Raw genomic sequence first — 21,887 nt, 5'->3', positions numbered from 1 at the left:
GGCAATGTTTTTCCTTGCTGCGTACCATTATTTACATGGCTGTAGCAGGGTGTGGGTACAGCCATGGGGTCCTGTATTATGTTGTTGGATTGAGCTTGTAAGTTCCTTTGCTAGATATTAGAGATTTGGAGATGGGGGAAAATAAAACTAATTTTTAAAGTATTTTTATGAAAAACAGCTCCTTGATTTCCATATTTTGATTTAATTCTGTTGCTGTTCATCGTATCATAGAATCATAGAATAGTTAGGGTTGGAAAGGACCTTAAGATCATCAAGTTCCAACCCCCCTGCCATGGGCAGGGACACCTCACACTAAACCATCTCATCCAAGGCTTCATCCAACCTGGCCTTGTTTGAAACATTTGTGCATTAAGAGTGGAGTTCTTGGAAGTGCCTATAAAAGGTATAAAAACTTTAGAGTGTTATTTTCATAGGTCCCCTGAAAGAAACTTAGCAGGGGTTATTACAAAAATGAACTTGCTATGCTACATTGCTGTAATAAAAGCAGAAAGCTGACACTTGTGTTTCTTTATTTTAGATGTCATGAATTGACCTACCTAAATCTGTGCCACTGTGAAAATGTGACTGATGCTGGAATTGAAGCCTTGGGAAATATGTTGTCATTGATATCCCTTGATATCTCTGGAACCAGAATCTCAGATACGGTATATGTATGATTAAAGAATGAGAAATGTGTTTACTGTTTATCTAAGCTTCCTGAAAAAACAAAGAAGCAATATAAACCCATTTAAAAACCTGCCTGGCTATGAAACAGTGCTGTTAAAAAGTATTTTAGAAACATGTACAGTACAGTCTTAGCGCAGGTGTAGGCAGTAACAAATAAAAGGTATTTTTTAAGTCAGACAATTTGGACATTTGAAAGAGAGAAACAGAAATTGCCAGAAAGTTTGGCTGCTATGAAGCTAATCTGAAAAGAATGTTTATTAAGCAGGTATAGTTTTGCTCCAGGAGGATTGGGCCTGAGAAAAACTAGGGAAAAAAACTATTTTTAACATTTAAATTGTGTTTTCCATTAACTAGATTTTATGGTGCAAACTCAGGCATGTTAGCTGTAGCTGAGGCTCTGCTGTACACTGTGGTCTAGAAAATAATTGCTAGTGAAGGAACTACTAACAAGTTATCTTCAATGTGTCAAGTTGAAAACACTCTGGAAAGCAAAACAGTGAGTGTGGGAGCCAGGTTAAACGTCACAGACCTCCACATTAGATGTTCTTGTCAGGTCCTGGCTTGTGTGCAGGGTTCAGAGCCAGTTCTGCTCTTTCCTCTACTTCTGGGGCAAACACTTCACTGAACACAGAAACGTAGGAGAAATCTCATGGAGAAAAGTTCCCATAGGGGCTATTTGCTCAGCCACAGTTCAACCAGATTTCTGACCAAGAACTTTATTACTTGTCTCCAATAGAGAGTTTGTGCTCTGTGCAAAAGTAATTAAAATGCCTGAATCTTTTAGAGAGGCCTGAAAATAAAAACCAAAATTAAGCTCAACCAAGAGGGTTGGGAAATCCAAGATCAGAAAAATCATATCTGAATGAAATTTGTGCTGCCTTGAATTTCCATGTTTCAATGTAAATGTTTTCTTTCTCCTTGCCTGCCACAACTAGTCTTTTAAAATGATGTCTTGCTTCTTACTCTAGTTTTCACATAGCACAACTCATGACCTCGGCAATAAGCCAAGCTCTTTTGCTTATACTGCATTTCTGAGGCTTTCAGTTTTCTCTCTCCCACAAGACAGATAAATTAAGCCAGAAACTGTTCATTTATCCATTTGTGTGATTTCTGTTCCGATTGCCAGTACTAGCTACAAAACTGTTATGGACTTTGCTGTTTGCTGTGTTTGGGTATAAAACATTCATGCATATATAATAAATACATTTTCTAATCTTAAACCATTAATTTGATAAAAGGAAATCTAGAAGTCTGCTTTGTAAGAAGCTGCTATTTGTATGCTTTGACTTTATATTATGCATTTTATTAGCATGCAAAGTTGTATTAAGATTTCTTTCAATTTAGACTTAGTAAGTATTGCTTTAAAAATGTAGCACAATGTTTTATGTGCAGTAATCAGCACCATTACTCTGTGCTGATGAAGAATGGTAAGGCTCATACACTTTCCTGCAGCCTGTGCAGCAGATCTCTCTTGCTTTTGCTGTCTTGCTATATAGTGTGAAAAATGTAGAATGTACAACATAGATTTGCACTACAAGAGAGAATTTTCCTTTCTGTTTTATTTTCAAATGACAGCAAAATCATTCTGCCCATCAAAGCAGAGCAGAATTTACTACAATAAGTTATGACAGACTTAATCAAAATGGGTTTTTCCACTGTTGGTGCCTTCCTCTTCTGTAGTTGAGGCATCATTTGGTGCCAAATAAGTGAATGTTCCTGTTGCAACCTTGTCTTTCATTCAGGAAATTTGTTGCATTTGGAAGAAATCCATTAACTCTTAAAATTATCCCTGACAAGAGAGCCTTGTTAATATGAAATAAATAAATACCCTGTAGACTCACAGTAATTAAAAACTGCAGTGCTGATAAGAAATACATCAAAGGTATCTCTCATGCTTGGTGAAGTTTTTTATTCTTGTCCTCAGTTTACTCCTCAACAAAAAGACTGGAAATTGAATAAAAATAATCGTTGCATATATTCACATTTTGGTATGGTGTAGAAAGTTATGCATTTTACACAGAAAGAATATGTCTAGGCAAACTTCTAATCACAAGCTAGAATAAGACACGTAATTCATCATGTTTAAGTTGTATGTGTGTTTAAGTGTCTTGCTGGATAAGTCAAAGACCATTCATTAACAAAACCCAGTATCATTCAATGAAGAGGATGCCAGCTACATGCATGGGAGATACCAGCAGCATAGTGAAGAAGTTACTGCTCTGTTCTCATTAGGACTTTGACTACATTGCTCTTACTTTCATAAAATATATAACATTAAATAAAGACCCCACAACTGCATTCTAACCATTAATTTATTCACTCAGTTCCTCCAGCATTCATTCTTTTACATTTCAGAAAATATTTCCCTCTTTAGTAAAAATTGATTTTTTGAAAAAACAAATAACACATTTTCAAGTCTGAATAACTTTTTTTTTAATAGTGGGGATGACATTGGTTCTGGTTTTATCATTCCGGAAGTACTCGAGATCGCTTTCTTAACGTTATAAACAACTTAAAAGACACTTGGAAATGAAAAGATTTGCAGCCTAGTGACAGCTTTGAAAAAATCCACAATGACTGAGCAAAGCTGTCAAGTTCTTTGAAAGAACTCCCTTTAAATTCTTTGAGCAAATTCCCTTGTTTTCTAGCTAGTCTGCCACCCCTCATTGTTTCCCCTTGGATTTTGCTCTTCTAAACTCCTTGGAATATAGACCACAGTGTTTTAAATTGTGAGTATGGTGAACATGTTCATGAATGCACAGATAATGCCACAAGTTATTTTAGACATCATTCTGAACTTATTTACAATATATACAAGGAATTTAAGCTTCCATTGAGGAGCTGGAAACATTAGCGTTTAGAACCAAAACCTGTTTATCTTTCCTGTAAAAGCAGCCTTTGCGGAAATGCTTCCATGAGTTTCCCATGCTTCCATCAGCTTTATTCTCATACTGTCCATATTTTTGTTAAAACACTTTGAACTCTTTCTGATGTCTATATGATGCAGCTTTGGCAGCTTTGCTCCAAGGGTGAGAGTCTGGAAGTGTGCAGCTGCCTGGCTTTCCTCATTCCAACACAAGCTGCTGATGCACATAGCCTGGACCACCCATCTTCTTGGGACATTAAAAAGAAAAATAAGCATAGAAGTGTCAGGACATGTGAAGAAAGTGCCTTAAATCAAACAGGATTTAGACAAAAAAGTGTAGCAAAGAATAATAGAAGGAATTGTTAAAGAGACTTAGTTCGCTCCTGAGTTATGTAGAGTATCGATTAGCAAAAAACTGTAGATGCCCTGACACAGACTCAGGGAAGATTAATACCACTGGTGAATTGCATACAGTGTAATAATGAGAGATAAAAATAGCCTAAAACCTAAAAAATAGGTAGAATACTTAAACATGTGAAGAACCTCGATACACTTCTGAAATAAAAGATAAAAAGAAAATATGAAGTATATAGAGAAATATTCTTTGCTTTTACATTTTCTTCTGCAATGACTGGCATACATGGAAGTTCTCTTGTGATAATCTAAGGCCCAATTCTCACTTCTGGTTGAAAATGCCTCCTCAAGAATTATTTGTGGCATCAAGTCAGCTAATCAGGCACAGGTTTTTTGTGTGCTGTGTGTGTAGTTACTCTTTAAAGTAAAGTGCTCTTTAAACTGAGGATAATGTCTCATTAGGAACTCTGGAGTAGTGCTTATATAGCTGTATAAACAGCTCAACTTTCTTTTCTTATGTGTTTGTACTTAATGATCTTCAGGTCCTGGCTGGTCCTGAAGGTGTAGATTCAACATAAATATTTACTAATATCTTAATAATAAAAAACCCAAACTAAAAGTGACATTTTGGATTTCCACAGTTATCTAGAATAATTTCTTTGCACTCTTTGTGGGATTCTGAGTCAAGAGTGACTTGACCCATAGCCTGTATTCATATTTTGGTCTACTAGAAAATTAGGCCAGGACTGAGGAAGAGTGTTGTAAAGGTTAAGAAAATAATATTATCAGGTCTAGCAGATATAACTAGCAACAGACTGCAAATGAATTAGTTGCATTTGATTTCCAAAGGAAAAGACGTGACAAGTCGCACACATTCCCATGGCAGGGAAAAGGAAATGCTGAAGTATGTTAAAGTGGGCTTCAAGTTCAGATGTTAGCACTCCAGTTGGCTTGGGAGGATAGAGAAAGAGATAATTTAGCTTAGAGACTTAGAAACTTAATTCTGCATAAGGACAGGAAATACTAACACAGAAGATTTTTACAATCAATGCCGATATGCAAACACCTTGAGTTCCAATGCAAATGAGTAGGAATTAAAGGTACTTATCAATGATGAAAATTGGTCTCAATGTTTTTATAGGACATTTTGTTACAACGGATGCCCTGTTGTCTGGAGTTAGTGTCAAGAAACATTGGCATCTGTATCCCAGAAGTTATGATCTGGTCCAACTGCAAATGGTGTTAGGTACAGAAAGTCATTTTTGTAGCATGCATTATACACAAAGTCATCTAGGGGGATTTCTGCATTGCAATATAAAAATGTTTCTACCGTTCCTGTAAACAGATCTGACCCACCCTTATCTTAGCTCAGGTATTGGAAACAGTATGGCTACATTTGCCTAAGGGCTTAACCATTTTCCAGAAGGTTTTTACTATCTGAAGCTGAGCTGAACTTCATTCTGCCACATATGTATTGTTATTAGAAAAATGATACTGTATGATAGGAATTACAATCTTCTCTTGTGTTTGATCCACAAAACAGGTGTCTGACTGTGGCTAATCTGTGCAGAAATCTGAGCATTTTAGAGGATAAGCTGAATTATTTAATATTAAATGGTTCAGAAATGGAAGGTAGGAGTTACCTCTGAAGAGCTGTCTTCCAAGATTGGAGTCACTTTGAGTTCAACCTATTGGAGTATGAACAGGAAGTAGCATCTGTGTATCTTTGGAACATAAGGATGCATTACAGATGCTGACCTTTAAGGTTGTAAACATGCGAACAAGAGACTCAGAAGCTGAAAATAATGTAGCACATGGTTATTGTTAGCCAGAGTTGGTACATTCTTTGCAGTCTGCACTTGAAAGGGAGGGACTTTCAGCTTGTGAATATGAATGACAAAGAGTTGTTCTTTGGTATGCCATAGCCACAGATGACTCTAGCAAGTGAAGACCCTCACCACCTGGTGCAGTTGATACTTATTTTCTCATCTACAAAAGCCATGGTGGAATAATAATAAGTGATGTCCTGCAATTATTTGTAGGCCTAATGCAATGAAGTAAATGAAACAGAACAAAAATGTAAAAATTGCTTGGAAAAAAAAAAGCTCTTGTTGAGGAATAAGAAGTTTATTTAAAAGTTGTTTTCTAAATGGAAATGGTAGTATACATTCTAAAAGATGAAAGACAAAAAAGTCTTCTCTTTCTCCATGGCAACAGAGATTGAGCCAAGATACGCACAGTGATTTCTGTATGTTAAGTGGGAAATATGTTTTTGGAGACACATAGAGTGGGTGATTCTAATCTGTATGTCACGCAGTATTTGTTTTGCTAGCATCTATTTCCAGGAGTTCCAATGACAATATGATAAGTCTGACCATATCTTTCAAAAACATCTGGAGGCTTAGTATGGAAAATAAAAGTCTACAGAAGGAGGTCAGAATCCTGGATGGGGATACTGATATTATTTATCAGGGAATACTAATGTATAACTCAGGAAGTCTGATAAAACTAGTGATAATTGTCTGCTTTGTATATATGCTAAATAAAAAAAAAAATAGTTAAAAATGTCATATAGATTAGACTTCCAGTGTAGGGCTTGTTTGAAGAGGATTATTCTTGGAAATATAAGAGTTTCATGATTTTTCTATAGGCAGTTTCTAATGACATTCCTTGTCTTCTTTCTGTTTTCCCCTCCTCAAATCTGGAATTATTAATGAAATGCCTCAAAGGAGACCTTGATTTTCATTGAAAAAGAAAAAATAGTTGTTCTGTGAATCAATGTCACTCCAGTCATATAAAATGATTATAAATTAATTCATAGCAGCATTAGTTGTCACAAATCTTTATAATATTCTTTAGTGTTTCATTAACAACTACATTAATGTGATGCCACTTTTAAACAAAGAAAAATGCAAGAAGAAATTATGTCTATAAGGTCACACCTATCACTATCAGTCTCTGCTGTAAAAAATTCAAGTTCTGACATAAACCCATTTGGGGTTTAAATACATAACTGGCTTTTTGTCTTGCTCTGGTCAACAAGAAATTGGCAGCTGTAGATTTTCATGGAGCTGTTGAAAGTTACGCTCACCACGTAACTGCATCTGCGGAGGAAAATGCAAATGTCTTTGTTTTCAGAAGTAGCCAGGGTTGCAAATCTCTTTCATTGTTCCATTTTGGTTTTATCCAGCCTGGGAGATTTCAGGAATTTGCAAAATTTGAACTCCAGCCGCACTCTTCCAGTATTATCATTGCAGTCCACATCTGGATTCCAGACACTAGTTAGATGAGCTTATTTTTTCAAGATGATATTTCCTCTCTGTGCAGTGCTGTTCACTGCCTAATTGTAGATAACTTTTTAGCCATATGGGCTAAAGTGATAACTTTGTTTTTCAGTGAAGTTTACTTTATTGGTATGAAGCACAGAGATGTTCTGCTTGTGACTATCAAAATACATTCTACAAAATCAGCATTTCATTCTCAGATTAGAGAGTTTAGGATCAGAACATGGTCCTGTTTCCTGGTGTGCAAGCTGTAAAAATCATGAAGCATCTTCAGAGCCTTTTGCACTGCTAAAATAGGAATTTACCAATGTTTTCACCTCCCTGTTGTCTACAATTTGGGGGTTGTTCATGCACCTGTGGGTGTGATTGCACCTTTTCAAACATTGTCTTGTACCACAGCTGTAGCCATGAAGACCTGACTGTTAAGCAGATCATAAAGGCAGCAATTTTAAGATTTTATAAGAGCAAATAGTGTTTTGTTCTTCCAACAAGAAAAAAATGCAAAAAAGTTCTTTCAATCCCAAATTTTGAAAGAGATCTGTAATTGTGTTTTCCTTTATGAGAGTCCTGGTCTGTGTCCTGTGGGAGTATTTCACACCCTGCTACTTTTCTTCAGTTTCTGTCTTTCTGAACAGGGAGGAAAACCTAATTTTTGCCTTTTCGTTTGAATTATTTCTCCAAAGAATTCTAAACCCCTGTACATACTTCAAGCAAAAATAGGAGGTTAAACCATAAGCATTCTGCTGAGGACAATGTCTTAAAAGGTGCTGTAATTCTTAGAAGCTTTAATATACAGGCACCATATATTATTGACCATCTTGACATAATTACATATAATTTGCATGTATTGATTTTTAAGATTATCTGGATTTTTTTAGGGTTTGAGGACTCTTGGCTGCCAAGGAAAAATAAAGGAACTTTCTATATCAGAATGCAAAAACATCAGTGATACTGGGATTCAGGTAAAACTTCACCTCTTCTCTTGGTGGTTCCTGGGAGCCTCTCTATTTCTTATAATTAACCGTGTTCAAAACTGATCTTATTTCATCATTCATTCTTCATTACACTGTTCTACACTCTTGCTCTACTTCAATTTGTTTCTGTATTTTCCTCATTTCTTCCATGAACTTTAATGCATCTTGAATCCCACTTGACTCTGAAATTCACTCTACAAGAGCCTAAATTTCTGATGAATTGTACTGTGCAAACTGCAGTCTAAGTTGCTGGTGCAATTATTTCCTTCTTGCTCTACAAATCCTTCACCAATGTCTATCTATCTAAACCAAACTTTTCCCATCACTGGTTTTCAGGTTTTGCTTTCTGCTTCTTTAGTTACTGATTTGTTGAATGCCATATTTAGATGATGCAGCATGCCTCGCTCAATGGAATAGTTGAATTACTTTTAGTCTTGAATCTGGGGGTTGATCATGAACCCATGAGTGTGACTGCACCATTTCAAATGTTGGTTCCTCATGTGCTGCTGATACATTGCTACACACCATTATCTCTTAGTGACACAAAAATATGTCTCAATTTGCCTCTAACCGCATATTTCTTACTAGCATAAATGGCATGATTACTGTTATAAAAAAAAAACAAAATATATTTCAATAAGAAATGCATGTACATCTTCTCTAGATTGGATAGATGTCTTAGCTATTTTATGGGAAAAATAACACAAATTGCACTGTGCCCTTATTTGAATAAAACCTTTACAGAAGCATCAAATGAGTAATTTAGTCAAATCTAACCAAATTAATATCAAACTAATCTGCTAGAAAATGGACTCCATGTATTTGAAACTACTCGTTTGAAATACTGACTTCTTATTCTAAAAACCTCAGCATTGTCACAGCAAGACTTCGATTGAATCTCACTAAACTTCTTTTTTTCTGTTATTTTTCTTTTAAAATTACATGCAGTGGGTTTGAAATTTAAATATTGGATCTGTGCAATATAAACCCAGACACTGTTCTTAAAATAGAAAGATTAGATTAAACCATGCATTTTTATAGTGTTCTGCTCTCATATTTAGCCTATGAGCTTAGAAATAATTTTTATAAAGTAACCACACAGGAAATTAATTAATAATTTGTATAAAGGCAACTTTCAGATGGAAGTTGCCACAAAATCAGTTATTTACGTGGATGATAACTTAAAAAGTTACACAGTGAGAAAATGCTCTCTCTTTCGCATAATCAGCAGCTATCACAGAGCTGTTAGTACTAATACAAAATTTGAATTTCATTTTACAATGTTTATGGGGTTTTTAATATTTCTGCTTACTGACTCTCGCTTTTGTTTAATGAGTGTCAACTCATTTAATGAAACTTGCCCTCCAAACACTTAGATGATGTACACTATCATAGCAGCAGTAACTACACTTAGATGACATACTATCATAGCAGCAGTAACTACATGCTAAATTCTGATTTATTAGTACTTATTCTCTTGTTTTGGTAAAATGGGTTATTTGGTGTTACTGTAATTCTTTTTCTGGGTAAAGCATTGCACTCACACTGGAGAAGATGCAGAGAGGGTAATAGGGATGATCAGAGGCATGGTACAATCTCCATAAAAGGAACAGATAAGTAAGCAAGGAACCTGCTGTCTGGGAGGGGGGTGGTTGAGGGAATACGCTGTGATCTCTTTAACCACATGGCATGAAAAGGGTGGAAAGGGGTCAGTGTTTGCTGTTTACTTCATACGTAATTTAGTGGACATGTAATGAACCTAGTTTGAATATTCAGAATGAAGAAAAGTATGGTTTCTAAAATGTATACTTAAACTGTGAAATTCCTTATCCTTATCACAGGTTGTTTGAATTTTACCTAAATCCTTATGGAGATTTGACAAACTCAATATAATTGCATAGATTTACCGCTGTGTTTCAGAAGAATATAAGAAGTAAACACTAGTCAGTAACTTTGCAGTAGAAAAAAGAACCATCCATCTCTTTAGGAGGGAGAGAGGATTCATATCCAAATAAGAGCACTTTTTTCTGTAACTGAGAATTGTTCCTAGTCATATGTAACAAAAATGCTGAAATCATGATTTTTTGATTGTATGAATTTCATGCCCATAAACAGTTGCAGATCATGAGGCTGCGGGTACAGGCAATGCCATCACATAATCTCAGTCTTCAGCTTCTACATTTTTTCCATTATAAAGCTGCAACATTCACAATTTTATCGCCATATATATAAGAATGAGTCAGTTGTTGCTGTACCACAAGGGATGCATCTGGATTGAATCTTGTTACTCAACATACACGTCAGGCCATTAGGATTTGCTTCTTTAGGAATAATTCTGACTTGCCTTCTGTGAATGTTCTGTGTAATAAAGTTCCATGTTTTTAAGCAGAACAATGACCAAGTATGTATATCTTGTGTACCTCATGGAAAGTCGCGTAGTGCCAATGCTAATGCTTTTAGAGGAGAATAATCACTTCTGTGTTGTGCTGTGCTTATGGATAAGAAGCTATTTCACTTGTCTTACCGTATAAAGTAAGTTCAAATCAAAGACTATGGAAAAAGGAGTGTTTATTCTTTCCTGGTCTGACATATAAATTTAAACTTTTCGAGGAAGAAAGCAGCAGCAGGGTGTACATGCAGAAGTTACAGAAGCCATGTTGTCATGGATCTAGGGAGGGCAGGAGAAAGAAGAGGTATGAAGTAACTCAAAACAAAATGGCAAGTCCTTTTTTGTAAGTTGAATCTATAAATAACCTCTCATATGTTATGAGGTTATGGAAATTTGTAGAGACTAACCCCATTGTATGCTGCATGACTTGGTTCTACTTTGATTATATAAAGAATACTTAAATTATGTGAAAAGAAAATGCATATTAAGAGAGGTTTTCTAACACTGTGAAGGTAAGTTGCTGGAAAGTTATAAAATAGCTAAGTAATATAACTGAAAACTATATAAACAGAAATAACGTGGACTGTACAGTGTTAATTCTTTTATTCGTCCCCAGCCATTATAACAGTATGTAAATGCTTATGTGATCACATATTTTGTAAGTAGAATCTTTGCTTATTCATAACTCAGGTAATGCTCACTTAATGAGCAGCAATTCAGCATTTCATATTTCCTTTGAAGTTTGTGTGTGTCTTCAGGCCTTATTTACACAGAATTACAATTGTGTAAATAAGGTAGAAAATGATGTTGTTTCCTTCATATGGTATTTGATTCTTTGTAGTCTGAATGTTTTGCAAACATTGTTTATCTTCCCAACCTCTGCCATTATTTTCTTTATAGACAGAGGATACAGAGATGAAGAAAGCAAACAAAGCTCTGTTCCCTTTGATTGCAAATATAATTTTAGTGCTCTTTGCAAAATAATGTTGGGGTAGACTAAAGGTTAAGAGCAAATTCAGAATGTAACTTCGAAGGGTATTAAAAATATGTCTGTAGGCAAACTATGCCAGTAAAAACAAGATAAACGTATCACACAGGCACTGAAATCTTGGCTTCAGCTTGTGTTACATACCCTAGCTGAGAATGTTGTGATTAAGCCATCACATCTGAGGTCTAATTCTGAAGGGAGTGCAGTTGCTTTTACACATGAATAAAACCAGTTCAGTTACTGAGATTAGAATGTTTCTCTATTACAGGTAACAAACAGCCTGTAGAGCGAAGTTTGAAGTAGGAAAGGTACAGAAGCCAATTAATACAAATTCTGAATTGTCCACTGACAATTCTGAATTCTGGTCTATGAACCAAATTTCTGACAGAATCATGTAGTTTTTGATCATAACTACACTAAAATTTTCCAGTGATCAACCATACATTAGTGTCAGAGTTCCTCCTGTTAGAGGCAATAACCTACAGGACTTTCTTCAGAATGATAAATATGTAATATTTGTGCATGATAGGTATGTGGATTTGTGTGTCTCCATGTGCATGCACGTGTGCTATTTCTCCCTGTGGTCTTTTGTCTGTTTCCTTCAGGACTAATTCTTGAACGTTTTGAAAAGGTTCATGCAACAGTGTTTGGTTTTTATTCACTCTACTACACAAGTATTTCCTTCTTTGCCTACAGAGGTAGAATTTCCATTCCAGTAAATGACAAATTACACTGGCCTTAGGCCAAGATAAGCAGGCCTGGAAGATCAGCTCAGTGGCAAATTTAAGGCGTTTTACCATGGTTTTAGGGTGGAAAAGACAGAAGATGGACATCACAGGAGATATTCTCAGGGAAGATAAAGCTTTGTTTGAGCTGCAGAATGTTCTGTGATGTTCACATCACGGCACTGTTAGATGACAAAATATGATTTTAGGTTGCTTGGTTCTTGAGTTAACAATTCTGCAGGCTCTTGAAGAGAAGGTTTGTACAAACACAAACTAGGGTGCACCTTCTTCTTCTGTAGGCCTAAGTGGATGTTTCCAGCTTTGAAAAAGATTCAGGCCAAAAGGCAAAGAAAGTTGCAGAGCGCAAAAGGAGAAAAGTGCATTTTATGAATCTATGTGGCCTTTCATAGAAGTTTAATTACAAACAATAAATGTGCATAGTATGCCAAAGTTATAACTACTCATGTTTCATGAAAAGCAAAGTTTTAGGTGGGATTCTCTGATGCTATTTAAAATATATACTTTAATGTGCATTTTGCAAAAAAATTTTGTTCATACGATCACCTGCAAGGGTGCAAACATAAGATGAAAAACACATGAACACATTGAGTTGGTTAAATTGTCCCTTTGGTCTTTTTAGTTGGCCTTGTAAGGGCAAACTAAGTATTTATGTAAAAGTAGAAGCTGGAATATCTTAATAGCAGTTGTAGTAAGAATAACACTACCTTGCACCTATTTATCACTTGCCATCTGCAGGTCACCAAAATGTTTTGGAAACAGCTCTTGCAAGTTCATAATCCCCACTAAATTTTACAAGCTCAGAAATCTCACTGAATGCTTTTCTCTGTTATTTCCCAAGATAGAGTCATAGAATACTTAAGGTTGGAAAGGACCTTAAGATCATCTAGTTCCAACCCCCCTGCCACGGGCAGGGATACCTCACACTAAACCATGTCACCCAAGGCTCTGTCCAACCTGGCTTTGAACACCGCCAGGGATGGAGCATTCACAGCTTCCCTGGGCAACTTATTCCAGTGCCTCACCATCCTCACAGTAAAGAACTTCTTCCTTATATCCAATCTAAACTTTCCCTGTTTAGGTTTTAACCCGTTACCCCTTGTCCTATCACTACAGTCCCTAATGAAGAGTCCCTCTCCAGCATCCCTATAGGCCCCCTTCAGATACTGGAAGGCTGCTCTGAGGTCTCCACGCAGCCTTCTCTTCTCCAGGCTGAACAGCCCCAACTTCCTCAGCCTGTCTTCATACGGGAGGTGCTCCAGTCCCCTGATCATCCTCATGGCCCTCCTCTGGACTTGTTCCAACAGTTCCATGTCCTTTTTATGTTGAGGACACCAGAACTGCACACAGTACTCCAAGTGAGGTCTCACAAGAGCAGAGCAGAGGGGCAGGATCACCTCCTTTGACCTCCTGGTCACGCTCCTTTTGATGCAGCCCAGGATACAGTTGGCTTTCTGGGCTGCAAGTGCACACTGAAGCTGGCTCATGTTCATTTTCTCATTGACCAACACCCCCAAGTCCTTCTCCACAGGGCTGCTCTGAATCTCTTCTCTGCCCAACCTGTAGCTGTGTCTGGGATTGCTCCGACCCAGGTGTAGGACCCTGCATTTGGCACGGTTAAACTGAGCTGGAATTTAAGTCAGTAGGATCTGCAGGTGATCATTCACCCTGAAAATGAGGATAGAAATAGTAGTCCACAGGTATCACAGCAGGAATTGCAGGGCATTTCAGACACAGCTAACTAGCCTGAATTCCACAGAGTGAATCAGAACCCAGAACTCCCGAGTGATAGTCCTGAGATCCTTACCCATTGCTTTCTAAGAAAAGAATGTCATTTATACAGACACAGATGTTTGTTCGTTTAAAACAAAACAAAGCAAACAAAAAACCCTAAAAACCAAAAACCACACCCCCCCCCAAAAAAAAAAAAAATCCAACAAAAAAAGCGAGAAAAGTTAATATACAAAAATATGGGTATTTTCAGAGTAGAAAAAAAAATGTATTTGGGGTTAGTCCTTTAGGCACACATCTTTATGTTGTGGGTTGTATTCAATCCAAAGAATACAAATTCAACATACTTTAATATATACAGTGGAACTTACATGAATGTTAGTCTAATGAACACACAGTATAATATATAGGCAATGGAAAACAGCTTCTCAATGCATCTCTTCTTTTTCTAGTGACAGTCACAGCCAACAGCTGAATGTCATCACTACTAAATAATGTCATCACTACTAGAAAACTGAAATGCCTGGAGTGGATCAAAGGATTGATGTAAATGCATTGCAAATTAAGAAAAAAACGACTAGGCACATCACCTAAGAATGATCGATTGGTTTGTCCCTCTTTCAGGAGTTCTGCAAGGGCACAAAATACCTGGAGCACTTCCATGTCTCCTGCTGCCCTCAGCTGACAGATGAAGCTGTGAAGGCATTGGCATTTCACTGCCAGAGACTAACATCAGTCAACCTAGCGGGTTGCCCAAAGGTATGGGTAAGAAATGGGGCACTGGTTCTGGGATTGCTATTGCAAAGAAGTACTTAGTGTTTCCTTCAGAAATGTGACCTGCTGGCATCTGTGTCTTTGTCACAATTCTACACTAAACTCATTTATAAGTCAGAGCTTAAGTTCAGCTGATTTTCCATAAGTTTGAAGTTCTGAGGCTTGGCTCATGAGAGTGTTTGGCGTTCTTCTAATGGTTGCAGTTACATAAAGGTGTCTGTGCTGTATCAGATAAAAGTTTGTCTCTCCAGGGGCTGACATCTAGGGAAGGGTGGAGAGAGAAGTGTTTTAGTGACACTTCCTGCAAATACTCTCTCCAGCTTCTGGTGGTTTGGGTGCTTCTGAAGTGTGGTGTCTTTGTTTTAATAACTCTCGGTATTTTTGCTCTTTCTGAACCCAGGTACAGCATAAACTGGGACATGAGAACTCCATAACTATGGCTTTATGGAATCATTAGAATAGTTTGGTTTGGAAGGGACCTTCAAAGGTTATCTGCTTCAACTCCTCTGCAATGTGCAGGGACATCTTCAACTGCATCAGGTGCACAGAACCACATCCAGCCTGGCCTTGAATATTTCCAGGGATGGTGCATTCACCACCTCTCTGAGCAACCTGTGCCAGTATTTTACCACCCTTGTAAAGAATTTGGCAGGGCAGTGGCTACCTTGAATATAGTAATAGTGCCTAAAAAATTGATGCACTCAGATGTAAATCCATGTTTAATTATTTTGAAGATTCTAAGCCTAAGAAATTAAGTCCTTTGGAAAATAAAGTGATGAGGTAGTTGGGTAACTTATACCTATGGAGGAGAGTCTTCCCCAGGCTCAGGCTGCTTTTTTTTACAATCAGTGGAGAGAAGTCTTCCTACAGTCAGGAAACCTTTCCTCAGTGCTTTGAGAAGCCCTGTCTCTCTGGTGACTACTAGAAGGATACTCAGAATAATAGTCATCACAAGGATATATCAATATTCCCTTCGTATCCAAGTTAATGTGACAATTTTGCTAGTGGTCCCCAGTGTGCTTTGGTGAGTCTGATGTACTGTATTGTGTTTAGGAGGTATTTATTACCAATAAACTGATGGGCAGTTGCAGCCATTTTCAAGTAACTAACATCTCTCTAGGACAGCTGCTCAAATATTTTCATTCAGAATGTCCAGATATCCAACCCCCACACACAATTGTTTCCAGACATTACTTTATTTAGATTAAGATTAATCCATACTGAAAGAGTTCCTCTTTACCATGAGCTTATCCTGGAGCATTTTTGTTTCCTAGTTTTTTATATCATTTCTCTTTTATTAAAGTCTCACATCTCAGTGATCATTTTCCTGTATCAGAATGTGTGTTCCTTTTTTAAATTAATGCTGTTATAAAGGCCTAAATCTTCTTTCTTGTACTTTCTCACTTAATATGTCTGGCTTTTGTGCATCTAGTTATTTCTATGCTTTTAAGTATTTTATTTAATAGCAACAAACAAAGACTGACTGCAGTTTGGCAATAAGCTTCAAATGCAATTTTTAAAATGCTGATTTATTCTTTTTAATTTAATAGAAATACTTGTGGTGATGTTGCTTCATCACTCTCAAGTGAGCAGAACAATTTTCTTACCAGTTTTGAGAAAGTTCATTTTGAACTATTCTTTAAAATTTCACCATACTCATTGGACCATTTCCCTCTTTATCCCACTGAAGTGCCCATGTCCTATTTCCTTCCGCAATGTTTGCAGCCATCACTTGTCCCTGCTTTCCTCCTCTCCAGCACCTATCTATCTCCATAACCCTTGACTATCCTTTCAGCCCTCTTATTCACTGCAGTGGCTGAATACAGCCACCTAGCCAAGTAGTTTGAGATGACTTGGCTGGCTGCTTAGCCAGCCCGAAATTACAGAGGCTTTGATCAAGTTGTTTGCCTTCCAAAGGTTCATAAGAGTCTCAGCTTCTAGGCCAAAATCCACAGGCTGTGTTTCAGATCTGGTAGGCCAAGCAGGTTGCTCCATGTCTTACAAAAGTCCTGGGTTTGTATCTTACAGTTACCTACTGCACATCATTAATTGTTATATATATGGGTCTCGATCTCCTGTATCCTTCACTTTTAGACAGATATTAATCTGTTTTTCCATAATAACAGCAATAATAGAAATTGTGCATGAAGATCTTCCCAAGGGAATTGAAGTTAGGTAGTGCTGCAACCAGTCTTCTCTGACATGCTTTCCACTTCACCTTATGTACTAACACAGGAAAACAAATAAAAACAAATGGCAATAAATACATTTAGGCTGGAAACCAGAAGAGTTTCTGGTTATCAGAACAGTGATTTGTAAACCAACATTCTGGGAAGGGAGACAGGGGCAAAGTATTAATGTTAGGATGGCTCTTAGCAAGGGAATGAGCTGGGCCATGTTTTGTAGTTCCTGCAAATGGGAACAAGAAGTAGACTCAGTGACTGACTGACACCAATTTGACCAACAAATCTTCTTCCAACACTTTGTTTCTAGATGCTCTTTTCTGTAAACGGTTTTAAAGCCAATCTGTTAACTGCTAATACCCTACTATTTTGAGAAAAGAACATCAAGATTCTTCACAATAAACCTACACTGGGTTTACAAGTCTTTTTCTGACTTGAATCCAGCTTGCAACTGCACAAAATGAGATGAGTACACCTGTGGATGTTAAAAGTAATGGGTCTTTAAAATCCTTTGGCAATCTCTGATGTAAATTGAGGGGATCCAGCTGCTAAGAAGGGAAATATTTTCCACTCAGAGACTGTTTAAAATGGTCAAGAGTTTAAAGTAAGAATGAACCTGTTCCAAAGGATAAATGTCAGTATGTCTGACACTCACATCCTACGACACCAGCTATATTATATTCAAAAAAAAGAATTGCAAACAAACATCATAGCAACAGAACATGGAAAAAAAACCAATATAGAAATCCATGCCCATTAAGAACGTGTTGGCATGTGCTGTGCAGGTTACTCTAAAATTAGAAGAGCTTACTACTTTAGTCATATCTACTGGAGCAAATTCATTGTCTTTGTACAAGCTCCATTGGCTTTAGTGAAAGTGTGGTGAGCCTCCTGTCATGTTTCTGCATACCTAGGACAAGTACACGGCGTTTTCCAAATGCTGATACTGTAAAATACTCAGCAGTGTGGTTCTGAGTCTTACTCAAGGAATGAGCCTGATTCAAGAGTAATTCCTATTTCACAGGGAAAAAATGAAGTTGATGTGGGAAACATATCCTATACATGAAAAAATACAACAAGAATTGAAAATAAATCTCTGCAAATAGCAGAGTTCTAAAGGCACAGTTTGATGGACATTGAGTTCTGTAATTCAGTCCTGTAAAGGCAATAGGATTGAGTGTACGATGAATGTAGATTTCTCTTAAATGGTGATCACTGACTTCAAAGTCAGCAACTTCTTTTTATTTCAATAGGAATGTTAATCTATTTGTTAATCTTACAATCTATTTATGAATCTATTGCAGGTTTTAATATTGAGCATATAGCTAAATCTGGAATAAACAAATCACAGAATTACTTATGTATTCCAGGAGGACTGCATCACAAGATAGTGTGCTAATCTTCTCTTCCACAGCCCAAGTTCTCAGCTTCACCTTGCCTCCTTGTCCGTTTAGACTCCTGTGAGATTGGCTGTTTAGTGCAAACGAAACCCTCATCTCTCTTTCCACCATTCCACTCCACCGATTTTAATCAAGTACCTTTAAAAGGTCTTTCATATGTCCCCTCTTGTTTTTTGGTTCTGAGTGAACACGGTAATTAAAGTGTGTGCATAATATATTCTTAACTGTTTCTGTTGAGGTCACTGTAGCCATTAAATAGCTTATGTACCTTGAAGACTCTGTGTCTCATGTTCTTCTCAAATACAACTTTCAGCATTAATGGCAATGAGTGTCAGTTCAGAAAAATTGAATTGTGAGGTGAAACTGAGCAGCGTCAGAGCTAAAGAAAGCCAGCTGTACCTTAAAAAGGTCTTGGTGTGAGACACTCATTAGTAACAGAGAACTGAGCTACAAAACTGATATAACTAAATTATAAGTGCAGCCTAATTCTTTAGTGAGAGCAATGTAACAGCAGGTAAGGTTTAAGTGTGCTACATACAAAGTTATGACATTTGGAAAGTTAAAACACTCAGATTAGGTAAAAAACATCCCCCAGTACTTTAGACTGTTCTGGAATCATAAGTAACTAATGCCTAATGTCCTCCTGATACCTAAATCACAGTTTCTGTAGAGCTTCTTTCAGAGAGATTGAGCATTCTGCTGTGCCAGAGACTCCATTTCCACACAGTATTTTCAAACAGTTTCATAGTTTTCCCACAAATAGGACACTGAAATTGTGCTCCTTTTTTTCTCTCTCTCAACTAGTCAATAATCTTCTAACCTCTCTGTGTCTTGTTGCTTCATTTACAGATGACTGATACCTGTATCAAGTACTTGGCTGCAGTCTGCCATTATCTCCACTTCTTGGATGTCTCTGGTTGCATTCATCTTACTGACAAAGCACTGAAGTATCTTTGGAAAGGTTGTGAGCAACTCCAGGTTCTCAAGATGCTGTTCTGTAGAAATATCACCAAGTAAGAGAATATTTCCTAATCTTAAATCAGAGGTGGTTGTAAATCCAAAAACATGCGCTTTTTCCTTCACTGGCATCACAGTGCCATGCTCAATATCTAGCTTGAGCCATCTTGCTCCTTTGTTTAGGGGTGTCCACATTGCTGCCTTAGGATTCCTGTGGCCTGGTGTGGATATCTCCATATTCTAGTGTCAGACACAAGTGAAGAGAAACAGGGACCCCATCTATCTTTGTGGCAATCAATGTCCTCTTAAGGAAGTTTCTGCAGACACAGGATATCACCTCAAGAGCACATTGGAACATGAGGGAGAAAGCCAGACTGGTCCCAGTGCAAGCCATCCAATGCAAAGCCATCACACTATGTGCTTGAGCTCACTCTGAGGACATGTGGGAGCCTGCTGCCAAGGGGCTGAATGTCAATATACAGCAGAAACAGATGTGATCCTGGGCTCAAAATACATCATGATTACAGTGAATGAGACAAGGTATCATAAGCAGAGTTTCATGAAGTACAAGTGAAACATTCTTGTTATGTAACTACAATTGGGAAAAATAGGTCATTGACCACAACTACTTAATCCAACTTCCCTACTGGTGTAAGTGGACTGAGTCTCCTGATTCCCCATGTTATTTAAAAGACATTCAGTTCTGGTCATGTTTAGAATCATAGAATGATTTCATAGAATGTCTAAAGTCGGAAGGGACCTGTAATGATCCTCAACTCCAACTCCCTGCTCCTTGCAGGACAACCTAAAACAGAACCAGATGACTGAAAGCATCATCTAGATGCTCCTTGACAGGCTTGGTACTGTCACAGCTTCCCCTGGAGAGCCTGTTCCAGTGAAGGACCTTTCCCTCATGTCCAGTCTGAACTTCCCAGATGCAGCTTGTTCCATTTCCTTGTGTCCTATCACTGGTCACCAGAGACAGGAGATCAGCACCTCCGCTGTCCCTCTTGAGGAAGTTGTGGACACACTAACAGTTTGATGGTTATTTGCTATTGCGGCACACAGCTCATTCTGCAAAAGATATTTCAAATACATTTAATCTCCTCATAACTTTCCTCAAGAGATTTTCCTTTACCCCTGGATTACTGTTGTTCACTTGCATTTTCTATGACTTCTTATCTCTGTTTAGAGCAGTACACACTGCATCATGTCTTCCAGGCTTTGGTTGCTTGCACATCTTCCCATGGAGGTGAGATATAGTAGGAACAGAAATGTGTGAGTTCCAGTTAAGTTTGTGAGCCATGTTTAAAGAGCTGGCATGGCTTCTCATAAAACTGCCTTTGCGGTGTGACCCAGGGTGATGCCTCTGCCTCAGAGTCCCACATGCAATGGGTTCTCCAAACGTCTTTATTAAACCCTTCTGACTCAGCCAAGGAATTTCCCAACCACTTATTTTTTACTGTAAAGAAAGCCCTGGAGAGTTATGGCTCTTTGCAAAACAGAACCATGAGACACACATCTCCACCCAGCGTTATCTTTGCCCTTTTTATAATATTGTGATTTTTGGAACTAGGCAAACTTTACCAGTTTTGCTTTCCTGAGCCTGACGTTCTGATACGTGACAGTGGATGGTTCTTCTCTTTGCCAGCCTCATTCTCTAATTCTTAGCACTGTATGTTTAATGATAGGAAAATCCCACCCGGTGCCATTTGAGTCTGGGACAAAAGCCATCAGGTGATTGACCATGTTGAGTAATTCAGCACTGAAGATTTTTCACTTATTCCTTCCAACAGGTCTGAAGAACCTCCCTAGACCTGGGCAGGCTGCAGAATAGACCAACCATGTCAAAATCTGAGTGGCTTTGCAATCACGTTCTATATTGTCATTACATAGAATGATATTCAGAAAACAAAAGGGCGTTCACAGCTCGATGCAGAGATATTCCACATCCTGGATGTGTCACACTTTAGAAAAATCTATTTTTTATTGTAATTCAAGGCTAATATTGCAAAGATGATAAAAAAATATCTTCTGCCAATAACTACTCAGTAAACCACAGCAGTGATTCTAAAGCTAGTCATCTTGGAGTAGCTTTTCATTGACATCAAAAGCGATGACAGTGCTGTCACTGATATGTCACAATGTAATTTTATAAGACTGCATTTCATTCACAACCTGTATGCTTTTAGTAACAACAGATGGTCAGAAAAATGAACACTAGGGCCTGATTCTCTATTTCAGACCAACTCTTAAAACCTTACTCAGGTTCTTAGATTTTCACAGGATGTAGAGAAATGCTGGTTTCAGATGTAATTCACGCTCTGCAGGTGCGAAACCTACAGTTCAGAGACATTTCTTTCCCAGTTTAAGGAGATGGAAGAGGACACCTATGTAGAAATCAATTTAATCTGGAGAACTAAGCATGCTAGTGGTTTAGGTTCTCAATAAGCAATAGAAGAAATGTGGTTTTAGTTTAAAGTTGCCCTACAAAAATCTATGAATCATATATACTTCATTTTGCCAAAGGAATTCCCCACTGTTTACTATTAAATAC

At 37.6% G+C, this 21,887-nt stretch overlaps 1 protein-coding gene across 1 annotated transcript in view; it reads left to right on the top strand.

The window, feature by feature from the left end:
• Window positions 1-21,887, top strand: part of FBXL13 (F-box and leucine rich repeat protein 13) — an 84,436-nt gene that overhangs the window by 58,662 nt on the left and 3,887 nt on the right. Inside the window, exons 17-20 of the mRNA XM_057417847.1 lie at window positions 539-665; window positions 8,070-8,153; window positions 14,641-14,775; window positions 19,223-19,386. Of these exons, the coding sequence (XP_057273830.1) occupies window positions 539-665; window positions 8,070-8,153; window positions 14,641-14,775; window positions 19,223-19,386 (510 nt within the window). The remainder of the gene's footprint in view (window positions 1-538; window positions 666-8,069; window positions 8,154-14,640; window positions 14,776-19,222; window positions 19,387-21,887) is intronic.

Source organism: Pezoporus wallicus, unplaced genomic scaffold (assembly GCF_028554395.1).
Source record: "Pezoporus wallicus isolate ANWC-B61680 ecotype Strahan unplaced genomic scaffold, APGP_CSIRO_Pwel_v1 contig_5542, whole genome shotgun sequence".
Lineage (NCBI taxonomy): Eukaryota > Metazoa > Chordata > Aves > Psittaciformes > Psittacidae > Pezoporus > Pezoporus wallicus.
The sequence above is the reverse complement of the archived record's forward strand: the minus strand, read 5'-3'. Positions and strand labels throughout refer to the sequence as shown.